Raw genomic sequence first — 14108 nt, 5'->3', positions numbered from 1 at the left:
AGTATGGCTGTGAGCTGATTGCATGGTGAATGTACAGAGCCGACAGTTTAACATATCATATCAAGGACGCCAACACTCACGTTAACGACTGGAATTTTGAACTAATCGAAGAGCTGTTGCGTAAAACAGGATATATACATGTACACGTACTATTTTTAAAGAAGAAATACCATGCGTGTTGTAGGAAATCAACCAGGTGCAAATTATGGCCTAGAATCGGGAGAATTATGCAAGAAAATACTTCTTCCAACAATCCTGACCGACAGCTATCTGTTCATCTAGTAATTGTCGGTTTTAATTTGGAGAGTAATGTACGTGCTGATTCGATTTGGGTTGAGACACGGCTACTCAACCTTACGTGCCATCATTACAGAGTAAAAATCGGATGAACGCCGTCTTTTTATTTTAAAAAGCCACAGCTGTCGTTATACTCAGGGACAGCTTCATTCACATATTGCCCTTTAGTAGTTATGCTCAGCAGTAACCCACTCCACCTGCTCTTTCTGCCGACAAAAGCCTATAACTCATTCAAGGTATTAGAAGTGTGGACACTGGCTAACGTAGCTACTTTATGTCGTGAATACGCTTTAAATCATACAACCAATTTTCAAACTATAGGGACAAGCAGAGTAGTCTACCTTACCATCCATATTTATGTGATAATGCCCTCAAATGTTGACTCCAGCCCATCTCCCACGCTGTTTTGACCGATTTCAATAAATCAACAGCTCCTGATGTATTTGCCATGCACCGGAATGCATGACATAAAATGAAACTCATAACAATTACTATATACTTGTTTATTACAGTTATATTCGTTTCTGTCATGAATACAACGAAATGTTTCAGTGATGCTGATTATGATTAGTATAACTCTGCGATGGATCACTCAATACAGGGATATGAATAATATAGCGACCAAAGTTTGATATGATAAGCCAAGTGACAGAGTTGATTCCTTAGATTTAAGTAAAGAAGCTCAAATTTCGAAATGGAAGGTACCAAGGCTAAGATCTGGAATGAAAACTAGTACCTCGTACGTTCAGTTATAACTTACAGCATATTCCGGGAAGATATACGGCGCATTGGGTTTTTTACCATTCGTCAGATCAGAAACTTCACCAACTGGCTATTACAAATATTTCCGACCACCCTGAGGCGAAATTAGTACCAATTTCCTAGCATATACCGTATTCGGTAGTCATGAAAAAGATTTCAATAAACAGATTCGAGAATTACAGAAAACAAATCATATGTTGTGTGTAGTCTAAGCATTGAGAGTTAACCAAAAACAAACAAAGACAGAAACAAATCAACGTACGGCCAATTTAGTTCAGAGGTAATTTGAATGGAGGTAGGGACTAAATGAACAAGGAATCGAAACCTGGGCAGATATCCACATCGATTTCGTGCAGTTTAACATACAGTTACACAGATTTGGTTCAGACTCCCACACGAATATTCATCTTCTCTAACAAAACGACAGCTAACTAAAACGCGAAAAACTAACAACAACTATGTAATGTAGAGAATGCGCGGATTTGAAAATTGAAACAGGCGTGTACATCCGTTTACACAATGTCATTATGAGACACGCCTGGCTCCATCACTTGGATAAGCAGAGTCTGTAACCCCATCATGATCTGAAATGTGTATCATATAGCACGCTGGAAGAAAAATACAACATAAATGAGGTATCTATGTACATAGGACTAAACATTGAATACTGACACTATGTTTGCATGATTGATATACAAATTACATTTTGTATTATAGACGGCTTGTGTATGGATAGTCATCTTGCTTTGCCTGGCTATGCACCTTTCCCGATTTTGATGCCATAGGTAAACGGCAGTTAGAAGCATACACGCATTGTCTTCTACAGGCGGAATGGTTAGGATAGTGATCTGGCATGATAATTCCTTCTTTTGTTGGTTGGAAGCTACAACCACGACACGAAAAGGACTAAAGAGAAAAACTGCCAGCGACAAGATCCCGAAGATTTTCTTGTCTGCCTTTTAAAACCATTGCGGTATTTGAAAAAGTATGGATAATGTCGTAATCAAGTCAAATGGCAAATCGGAACTGGCCAACATGTCAGATATCATTAAATCAGAATAAAGTACTCGTGATGGCACATATCCGGTTAAAGCAAGATTGCTAGGGAGTTGCATGGATTGTGTATTATTGGAAGATATAGTTCGGAGAATACGGGTCCTCTCATCATGAAACCAAAGAAACATTTGCAGGGTAACAATATCCCATCAGTCCGACGGAAACATTACGACATGCATTGATGCTTGATAATGCTGTATACGAACTCAAGTCGCCTATAAAAGGAGGTCAACTGGCAGTTCCCACCCCAACCGTCAGACAGACTCCTAGGATGTAGAGTGCATTTCCCTTTCTTCTAAATACACTATATTGAATTATGGTGTAACTCTAAGCGATCAGCGAAGGCACCTCGTTTCAGTCTTCTCTTACGAGCCCGTGCATTGAGGGGGTCATATATGATTACTCTACAATAGCCTCCCATGCTATCATAACGTCTACAACATCTCATCTAAATTGTATTAAACATTCCACACCCTGATTAGCTTTTCGGAGAGGAAAACTGCAAATGCTTCTTTGGTCCCAAAAACTAGCACATCTAGTATGTACAGTTGTTGTATCAAAAAGTGGAATGTTGATGTAACCGGAGCTGCCAGACCGAACGTCCTCGGTTTGGCCTAACTCGGGTTTGAGAAGCGATGCTGATTGGCTAGTATCTCTTAGCTATAACATTTCTGTATAAAAATATGAAATGGTTTGACGATCACATGGTATGATTGGTAAATAGTTGTATGTTGCCTATTGCTTACAAAATAATACATGGGCGATCGGCACAAATAACCTTCTGCATATTACTTTTGTCTACACTTTCAGGATGAAATATAAACATATCGACTAAGGATGGTCATAGCCATAGATATCAAAATGATTGTCCTAGTTTTCTTCTATCTTTTTTATTATCTTACATTTCATCCTTACAGAGCAGATGATCAAACATTCTATCCGTCACACATTGACCTTTGTCTCTTCAAACCAATCGTATTTACACGACAGTACTTTACATGGCCCTATACTTAACACATTTTTTGGATCCGAACTCCACTCGCTGGTGCCGTTCTGATAATATAATACCAATAAATGCTATCTCTGTTTGATGGCTAATAAAACATACAAGTATCTAGGGAATGTCCTTAATAAGTATACATATACGGGTTTGACAACGCTTGCCCTAAATCACCCTTTTCTACGTAGTGTTAACCTATGTATCTTCTAATGACTGATCACTTCTCTGTGAACGTATAATAGCGGCAGTGCAATTCTGTGGCAGATTATAATTCACATTCTAACGCTCCTGCAAGATGTCTTTTTCCCTTTTAAACTTAAATCGCCAATCAAAAATCCAATAATTATTGAAATAACAGAACAGAATAACGCGAAACAATAGAAACACAATTTCGACTTTAAATAAATCTTGTAAGATATCAATTTACCTCATTTGTCGTCAAAGCTTTCGACAGACTGCCAAAATGAACGGGCTGATAGGCTAAAGGTACGTCTGCATAACATTTACACTAAAAATGCATTATTTTTCTGTTTGACACAAGAAATCACATTATTCCGACTGAGCACCACTCTCTAGCATCTTCCATTGAATCTCAGCCACTGCAGCCTGCTGTAACTTCAATCTCTCCTTTAACGCAGTAACCCGTTCCTCCCGTTCACTTGGAGGGGCAGCCGAACCATTTTTATACAAATCAACGACAATTTTTACCTGATTTTTCAACTGTTTTGGTTTCTGCTTTTTTGATTTGATTTCAGTGAGGTCATCAGTAGACCTTGACCTTTGCGACATTCCCCGCCTTGCCTGGCCGCTTATCTCACGTAGTAAAGTAGCTTTGAATCGGTCAACCAAGGATGGTTTTTTCTCCACTTCTAATTCACATTTAGCGCACTCAGAATCATCAGGCTTAGGGCAACTTTCAAACACGTCATCGTCATCGTTTTCAACATTTTGCGATTCTTCAGACTCCACTAGGAATTCACTAGAATCACCATCTTGTGATGATGATGGTGTACACACAATGGAGTTTACTACGTTATCTATGGTGTCACACGAAATCTCATTTGGTCCCAATTTTTCAGACTCCTCTCTCAAAGCATCTGAATACTTGACAAAGTATCCATTCTTTAATGGATCTCTCCTTAAGACTAACCTGTTCCCAGCTAAGTTCTGCTTCGTCGTCCAAGGCTTACTCCGCTTTGCAACCTGGGGCCGACTGAACACCCTGACTGGAGACTCACACCTACTGCCAGCACCACTTGACCCTTCTTCCTTATTCTCCTTCTCAGACTCCGTACGTTCTGAGAACGGCGATTCCCTGACATTCATATTTTTCTCCTCGGTCAAATAGGATGACACGTCTTTGAGGAGCACGGAACATTCCTTTGTTTGTCTCAGCGTACTCAGGGCAACATTTTCTAACAAATCAGATGACGCCAAATCCGCATTTACTGTCACAGTCTCTGAAATGTTCGATTCCTTTATGTCAGGTGCGGTTGTAAGTTGGCCTTCGCATTGCTTCGGTGCCGAGTCATCCTTGACAATTTTCTTCTTCAACTTTTTCTCACTTTTCGGAAGTTTAATCCTCAGTGCGCTAATCAGTAAAGTGTCATTATAATTACAACCATAAAACAGAGGAGATCGCTTCTTCCTCTGTGGCTGTTCCACACCAAGATTAGAATCTGCCACTGTCACATTCCCGGCCGTGTTGACACTTTTAGACAATGCTGCGGCCTTCTTTTGATCACCCTTCACCTTAGAAGGTCGACCAGGCTTCCGCCTCTTCTCACCAAAACTGAACCCACTTGACCTATTTTTCGGTGGTCTGCCCCGTCCCCGATGGTGAACTGAGCCATTGGCTGGCATATTTGCTTTGTTTTTGTCGGTAAATAATCCAGTAAATGCCAAATCCTTCGGTAGATTAACATTGGATATATCTGTGCACGCCATCACTGACATATCCGGATCTCCTGGAGGCTGCAGTTGTTTGCTCATGGTGTTCTTTTGTGACAAGGATTTTAGTTTCTTTCGACGTTTCTTTAGTTTCCTGTTGTACTTCTTAACTGATTTTGCACTGAACCGTCCAATCGAAGTGAACGCTTGACCACTCTTTAAGGGCTCTGACTGCATACTTGCCTCACTTGGCACATCTACGTCAACTTTGGTTTTCTCTGCTGGAGTGCTACTCGGTATCGATGTAAGATTGGCCAAACAGTCCAAAGCTTTCACAGCTTCCAGGGCAAATTCTGCTGACACAGTATTGGCATCATCGTCACAGCGGTGCTTCTTACTTTTCATTGAAGTGTCGGAGTCAGAAAATGAAAGACACGGTTTGGGAGATAAACACAGCAAAGTATGGTCCTTTTCTGCCTCACTTGACGACCCATTGAGACTTTCAGGAGAGCTAAGTGTGTCGGTTATGGGCCCGACTTCGCTTGACTTGAAATCTGTAGCGAACAACGCCGGTGCCGTTTTCACCTGTTCCACAGCTGGCGTTTCGGGAACTTCGTTGCAAACACTTGGAATTGACTTACCCAAATCACCCATGATATCCAAAATACTGAAAGGGCTATCAGTTTTCCTTTTGATATCCTTCTTTACGACGTTGCTTCTGCTACTGCCAGGTATTCCAGTGTTGGTGACCTTCACAGTCGTGTCAGTGAGAATCGGCGGTGGACTTCGTGATTCTGGTTTGAAAACTGTACTTCCAGATCTGTCAGGGTCAACAGTAAGCAGGGATTGACAATGCGGTGATGGGGTGCGGCTTTTCTTGGGAATCGGACTACCTTTTTTGGGGGATACACTCAATTTACCAGGCCGATACACTTCACCCGGTTCTAGGTCAAGTTGTTCTTGAAATCTCTCCTTGTCTGCCTTCGTTACAACGTCCAAAGACCCAACGGCACTTTCGGATATGTCCTTAAAGTTCTTAGCAACAGAGGAAGCCTGATAATAATCGTTAGCCAAGCTCTGACGCCAATGCTGCAGAACCATCTCTTCCAATGTTGCCTGGGCAGTTGTCTCAAGACTCGGAGCAAGCTGGTGCTTCCACGAATCGACTATAGACAAGCCTGGCTGTAGTTTTAGGTCCTGCACAGGCATGTCTGGCAGTAGAGTTGGAATGGGAGACACGTCGCGTTTGCGCTTTGACCTTGACTTGATATAGCTCAGAATCTTGTCACGGACTGTGTTATCCTTTGCTGGCGGGGACAAGTCCGTCCTCTCCGACCCAACATCCGAACTATCAACCTTGAGGTCCTGTAAACTAGAATGTTGAGGAGGCCTAACAAGCGGGGATTCAACACGTGGTCGCTTCGCTGGTGGTCCCGTCGCTGGAAATATCGACTCTTTGAAAAGATCAGGTGATGATTTTGATTTACGTTCCTGATCCATACGCTCGAACTTAACTTTTGGACTTATCTCCCCCGGTTCGTCCTGCAGGTCACCTGTAGAATCTGGTTCCACTTGCTCAACGTAGGTATAGCTATCGGACTTGTAGAAGGAATTCATGCGAAGGCGCTGGGCATTGTATCGTGCTAGTCGGACCTGATGGGCTTCGCCTCTCAAGACATCGGAATCTTCAAAGTCTCTCTCAGAGGACAGAGTCAGATTATCCCCAAAATGTTTTGGGATTTCTCCTGGATACAACCCCATGTCTCGGCTAAGCTTCTTTGTAAGATTTGCGCTTTTATAACGGTCAGTTTTATGGAATGTGTCCCTTGGGTCTAGTGTTTGTTTTCCTCTGTGTTCACCATGATACCAATTCTTACGCTCGTCACCCCTAAACGTTGTATCAGGGGAGAAGTTATAACGCTCCGATCCTGCGCTGAAAGTCGACGCCTTGATATTTTCCTCTAACTCCTTTTCAAGATTCAATTTCAAGTTTGACAATGTTGGCTTCTTTGGCCCAAAGTCAATCAACGCTTCTATTTTCAGCTTTGCAGTGTTTGTTTTATCTTTTTCTTTCACCTGTTTATGGTGAAGAGAAGTCTTTTGCAGAAGATGGAGATATTCTTCATGTTTCGGTCTCTCCTTCGGCTTCCTCGGTGGCTCACGTACCTGGCTAGCCCTGGGCTTAGTGGTAAAGTCCAACGGGGCATCGTGGGATTTCGGAATTTTGTATTTCTCCTTATCCCGCCTTTTGTCCTTCTCTGTCTCCCGGAAACCCTCCATTATAGCCGACTGAACAATGTCCGAGAACTTTTTGCCATCAGCAGCAGTTGTGGGAAGGGGTGAATGTCTTGCTCTTACGTCAGGCCCTCGCTCAAAGGAAGAACTTTGTTTATTCGTTGTATTCTTAGCAGGGCCGGGGGAACCTTTCCCACCATGTGCCTTTTTAGAGTTATTGGAAAGTTCCTTTAGCAAAGCTGTGCCCGATTTTGCGTCCGAGTTCTTAGGAGTTACCATACCCGGGTATGGGAAGAGGTTATACGGCATAAATGGGCTAGCACCCATGGGTAGCATGAGCGGCATTTGCATCGGTGACATTCCCGCTGTGTAGGGGAACATACCATAAGGATATGGCGACATACCCGGCATGGAGTACCCGGGTAAGGTGACAGGCTCAAGACCTTTCGATTTGTCTTTGTCCTTGTCTTTGTCTGACGTTTTTGCCGCGCTGCTGACTGCCGTCGCTGCGCTGGTTGTCGAAGGTATTAGGATGGGCATCTGCATGGGCATCATCATTGGGTTGTCCATCTGTCCAAAGAGGAGTCGCATTTGGTGCTGAGCGTCCATATTTCCTGGCTGCATGGTTAGGCCGTAGCCGTACTCAGCGGTCTTTCCTGCAACGAGAAATAAAGGACAATGATGAATGAAGAGTTCAATGTCAGTTGTAGTGAGGATATCAATTTGAAACTGAAATACTTTACTTTACACTGAAGGTGAAATGAAATGCATTACAGTACAAGATTTATACCTATAATGATTGCTTCAAAACTGTTCCATTTGCGGAGTGATAAATGGAATGCATTTATGCAAACATGTCCACCGATAATTTAATTAATTAACTGAATTTAGACAACCTGCTTCTGAATTTCAATGCAGGAGTAACTAATTTACGTTAATGCAACGTGACAATCGTGTGATGGCAAAAGTTCAACAGCTCAACTTAGGCCATTGGAGAATGGATTAAGTGTGTATATCGTGTTCTGGTTAGGAATTGCAGGGACGTTGCTCCGGCACTAACAATATATAGCATTGGGGCGTGTATTCCTGATATTGGCTGAAAAAAGAGTAACAATCAGCACATATGATTTTACTTTCGGGTGACAGAATATCAATAAACTCTGCGCGTAAGAAAAAATTAGTTTTTTTTCAATAAAGACAGTGTCAAGAATATTCTTGGTCACTTAGCGGTTAACCAAGAGCTGTGTACTGAATGCTGTGTATCCAGGCGTATAACATGCAAGTAAAAATGGGGCATCCAACAAATATCATATCGACTGGGTATTACGCAGTACATAACCAAGTGGAATGTCCATTATATACTGGCAATTAATGTCACTGGTAGTCGTATCCATTAGATAACGTCGTTAACTGTAAGTGTGCTCGCGTTACGAGCTAATTGGTGATAGCTAGCTAGACTAGAAATGTAATTATCGAAGTGAATCGAATGAAGCAGTCTTAGAATATGTTCAATTCTACTTGAGAGGTCGTCCATACTTAAGCTTAGGTATCGAATACCAAAAGAGAGGAAACTGAGATGTGTCGGCTGTGAACTGGACAGTACACCAAGTTAAGCCATATTTGATTTTTGAAAAAACTTCACTCGTGAATTCTTTTGAATGGACGATGAGTCACTGTCGATACAGGTTTGAATATGAGTATGTTTATATTGGTCATCGCCACGGACTTCAATACAAGTGTATGGAATTCTGTGAAATCACGCAGTAGCAAGTCCTACACTTTGACCAGCTGTTTCGTAGGAAAGAAAGCCCCCGTGTAATAAAAATGAAAAAAATTCATCTAATTAGTTTTTGGAAACACACGCACCTTTCTTAAAGTAAAACGTTATTGGACAATGCTGGAATGAAATTTAATTCTTAACACGATATAAAGCAAATTATTCAATTTATCTCATGTAAGCTCACATGTAGTTAAAATAATCTCTTCTCGTCGTAAGGCCCGCAAAAGCCCATTTGCATACCAAAACAGTGTTTACACTGTTTAATTCAAATAGTGGCTGATCCACTCGTTATTTGCATGTCTGTCAAAAAATCCAATTGGACTTGTTAGAAAAACGACAGCTGTTTCAAGTTCATACTGGTATCTTTATCTTATTATCTAGCGATTCCGTACGCTTGTGACGTCATGAACAAGGCGCCCGCGGGATCCTGCAACAAGAACATATACAACAAAGGAATGATAATTCTGTGAGGCGTTTAATCTATTAAATGGGTTTAGTGCTTCATAAAGGTCACGTACATTATTGGTGTATACAACGTGCATACATGATCCAAGGCAAGCTATAAAAGCACGCGGTATTAACCTCTTTTTACATGTAACGGCACGGACATTGCATGAAGATTAGATATCGACCGAAGTGAAGTGGGATTTCTTTGTATGGGCAGTGCTTTCATTATTGAAAAAAGCTCTGATGGAAGTTCTGGAAATAAAAAACACGACTTTTTCCTAAATATAATGTTTGCAAGCAAATGTCGGCGCAAGTGTGCTATTAAATGCATAATACAAGTATTATATTTAGAAAAGGAGTTCTTTGTAATAACATGATTTTTTTGTCTACAAAACAATTCTGTTATTATACACCTCCTTCCTGAATGATACGGTACTATTATTATTCACCTTAGGTTCAACAACAGAATAGCATGCATGGAATCAAGCAGTAGTCTAATAGGGTACCAGTAAAACCGCCGCTACGTTGCTCTGACTATCACTAGGGTATTGCATTGTTGTGACAGAAACGTGACGTCAATTTTGTCTGAATTGTGACCGAAACTGAGACGCATACCCTGAAAATGAGCCATGTTCCAGATTCGAACACTGCTCAATTCTAAATATCATTTCCTTGCGCAAATATCGACATGCTGAATATTTGACTAAACTCCAAGAAAAACAAGTTGGCGATCAATGTTCACCTACTTTAAATAGACAGGTCATGACAAGAGACAGGTTAATTGTCATGGAGCACTAAATATTGTTGACGCGAAATTGCAAAACATGCTGGTGAATATAGAATCAATATTCTCTGTCACACACCTTGTAAATGTCCGCAGTTGCCAACTGCGATTCATTGTAAAGAGCGTGATAAACAATTTCCGAAAGAATTTAAGGAACAGTTAATTGGAGTACTGCATCACACTGTTTATAATATAACGACGAGGCAGATCCCAGGTAGATCCCATTTACAGTGTACAGCCACGGCCAAGTACTGTGGGGTGCCCCTGTGGTACACCAGATGACAATAACATAGTATGTCGGAGACGGGTCTGCTCCTGTGGTAGACCAGCCTGTATGTCTCCCTGCCGTACTCCAGTTCGTAACATCATAGCTTGTCAGCCTCGACTGAGCTGGGAGTGTTTACAGTGGTCAGTAACACCAGATATATGTTATAGCTGGGGTGTGCCCCTGTGGTACACCGGTTGTATCATTAAGTATACGGCATAGCCGCGGTGTGTCCCGGTGGTTGGTAGTATCACATTAGTGCGGTCGCGGTACGTATAGTTGACTTCAATGCTTCTAGCGAACGACCAGAAGTCAACCACTGATAAAGCAGGGAGTACATATCATGAGAATAATGTTGTTTGACAAATTTTACAACTTGAAGATGACTGACTGAATCAAAATATTAAGCCGCCATTTCAAATCCTAACAACGTGGAACTAATGAGAGAGGACTTGTATCACATGACAGTGATTCGCATGTCCACGAAAACAACAAAGAAAATCTCACCTTAATAAATCAGCAAACCCACTCCAGGAACTCACGTCGTTTAATGATACAAAGATCAAGACAAAGAAAATACGAAAAGCATTGCGCGGCGCCGAGATAAAACGCAAATAAAAACACGCATACGTCTCGCAAGGCACACTGGTATACAAGCAATTAATATTCCCATTACCTCTCGGCGAATAGACATTTACACTCAGAGTGAACCTTAATCATCCTTTGATAAACATGGCGGACACGATTGCTGCAAATGTATACAAAATGTACACGGAACGATCCAATTTAAGTAAAGCTCGAGCGAAGATTTCATCGATCCGAACGATTCGCCAGTCGCGATCAATGAAATGCCTACTCCATTGCCATCACAGTCTGGCCCTTACCTAAGCGTATCCACGGGGTACGTTTATTTCCGAATTTGTACGTGAAATGTCATATCACAGAAGGTCACAGAAAGCTCCGCGGTCGATTGTCTCGTTCACCGTTGTACCTCGCGTCTCGCCGAGATGAGATTAGTGTCCTTCCTCGCATGCATCTGGTTCACTCGTGCTTATTGAAGTACTTTATACATCCTGCTTCGCACCATTATGCGCGCGGTAACAGTGCTGATATTAATTGGTAGGACTGAATACGATAGGTAGCGCGGTACGCGAAAGACGAGCGCATTGTTATGAAAAAGTATTTCGTGATTTCGTTATCAAATGGCAATAGCGCTTTGTATGAAATGATATTGTATCACGATATCCCAGAAAATTTGCCCCTTCGAATGTTATATTCTTATATTGATCGCTTTGCTAAGTAAAAAATCCAAAGTTGCGAGGAAATGGGTTTATACGTATTAAGGTCCTGAGTACGATGCAAGAGACTTGATGGGAAACTCTAGTCGGCAGAATACAAACAGAAAAAGGAACGTGAAATTCAAACGAAAATCAATGTAAAATTATGAGTTATAACAAACTTAAGGCATTCTGATCCGAAAACGACATGTTCCGCGAAGATGTTTACCAAGGCGAAGTCTCCGCCAGTTCGACGTCACACGGTTATCATAAAGACATGAATCACCCCGACCAGTGTTATCTCATTGTGTTCAATGAAAGCATTAGCGGCAAATGATTGCGAAATGAACGCAAAGTGGACTTTGATCTTTATTTAGTTTGGAATCGCGCGTGATGTGTCATGGGCATGACGAAATATTTCGTGACTGACTAGCAACTCGTTAATCATGTTCTGGATCCGTTTTTGGAGACTATACATGTACATTTATATTCAAGCATTTTTTTTTTCAATCAGCTATTAACAAAAATTTTTTTTTAAAGTTTGTACATGTATGAATACCTGTAATTAATACATTTTATGAAAAAGTGTCAGCACTTTACGTATACTTAATTTGTATTACTGCATATTTACTGAAATTGCACGGCTTTTTCTCTTTTATCGGCAAGAAGAACCTGTATCGGCGTTGCTATGCAATATTAAACACACAAATATTGTTAATTTTTACTGAGTATTTTCTTCCGTTGTCCTTCACCCGTTATCTTTTTTCCTAGATTCGGCCATGCAATTAAATCGGTTCAATTGACGTTATGGCTACATGTACATTGTATCATGAAATTGTGGACAACGGCGTTTTTTTTCGCTTTTCAATTTATTTGCAAATGACCAGATAATTGGGATACACACAATTTGTATAGATAAAATGAAGACAAATATTGTACATGTACGATTGGGCGATCCAATCCGCTGACTTCCACAAAGTCACTATACGAACTGAGCGAAAAAATACAATTAATATGTTCATATCACGTTACATGTAGGTAAATGTATCGGCTACCTATGCAAGGAAAAAATAGATGCGAGTCCCTCCTATCATAGTGTTGGGGAGCGTTGGAGGGGTACGGAATAAAAATAGGAAATGCGGGCTTCACGACGTCGTATGTTTTCAGGTGAAGGCCGATACCTTTACACACCGTGTTTATTGATAGAATAAATCGTTCCATTGCCTCTCCTCTCACTTCGTTATTACCAAATACGGTGATAATGCAGGTGAAATGCTTGGTCGCGTTTCCCATTCCTCCATTCGTTAATTGAATCGTGCTCAAATACTGGACTACGTGATCACTGTCGAAGCGCCCAAAGCACTGCGTGATACTCTCATCATTCAAGATTTAAAGGAACGTAAAGATGTTTGCACATTCAAATGACCCTTCAAATACACGACATGTACAACACTCGGATCTTTATGGATTGAATAAAGCTGTTTTCGATGCGGCCATTTTACATGAATCGATTGATATCTCGAGTCATATGCATGTCATCCAATTGATGACCGGTGTAGAAGTTTAAAATGTCCTAGGATAAAATATCCGGGAACAAAGGATTCTATTATGCGCTGAGCTATTGACGGTCATTGCCTCTATAGAACCACATGCCATAATCTGTCAGAATACAATAGGCCCGGACACTTTTTCTAGGGGGGACACTTTTTACTTTTACACCGGTACCAAGCATACCAACTTACAATTTGTTAAAAATTACCTAAATTCTCAAAAGATCTCCTGACTTCTTTTCAAAACTAGATGGGGTCCGTACACAGCAAAACGGTCTTTACAAATTTGCCTCACGATAATAGTCCTTCGCATTGCCCAAGCCCCGCCAGACTAACGACCCAACATCCGATACATGGCCCATTACCTTAGCTGGACCACAGATTAGACCTGCAGTGAAAAACCTCATCACGAAGGATGATACAGTCACGTACAAATGACTTTTAGTCTTCATTGCTTTTTCATAGGCCTAGGTGGTGATGGCTTTGGGGGGGGGGGGGGGGGGGGGGGGAACGATCCTTCTCTTTCGGGTGACTTCGTCGATTTTCGATCAGCAAACTGGCCTGTGGCTGTCTCTGTTGGTACTCTAGCAAGAGATATGCATTTAACTACCGCCACATTCTTTCTAGTTAAACTGTCAATACAATCTCAATTTACGCCGAAATGCTACACTCTCAGATACTCCGAAGCCTCAGTGTATTTGAAAATCTTTGAACCAGAGCCTCAGAGTGATGCAGGCGCCAGCTGCTTTGCAGAAAGCAATCAAG

General features: G+C 41.4%; 1 protein-coding gene across 4 annotated transcripts in view; it reads right to left on the bottom strand.

Moving 5' to 3' along the window:
• Positions 1-785: 785 nt before the first annotated feature.
• Positions 786-14108, bottom strand: part of LOC135487583 (uncharacterized) — a 36593-nt gene continuing 23270 nt past the window's right edge. For 2 of the 4 annotated variants that reach the window (XM_064771474.1, XM_064771473.1), the window contains exon 3: positions 786-7896. In XM_064771474.1, the coding sequence (XP_064627544.1) occupies positions 3665-7896 (4232 nt within the window). In that variant the 3' untranslated portion in view covers positions 786-3664. Of the gene's footprint in view, positions 7897-11023; positions 11220-11400; positions 11641-14108 lie in introns of those variants that run through there. The other 2 variants (XM_064771475.1, XM_064771476.1) reach the window with 2 other exon arrangements.

Source organism: Lineus longissimus, chromosome 5 (genome assembly GCF_910592395.1).
Source record: "Lineus longissimus chromosome 5, tnLinLong1.2, whole genome shotgun sequence".
Classification (NCBI taxonomy): Eukaryota; Metazoa; Nemertea; class Pilidiophora; order Heteronemertea; family Lineidae; genus Lineus; species Lineus longissimus.
This window is presented reverse-complemented; position numbering and strand designations above follow the sequence as displayed.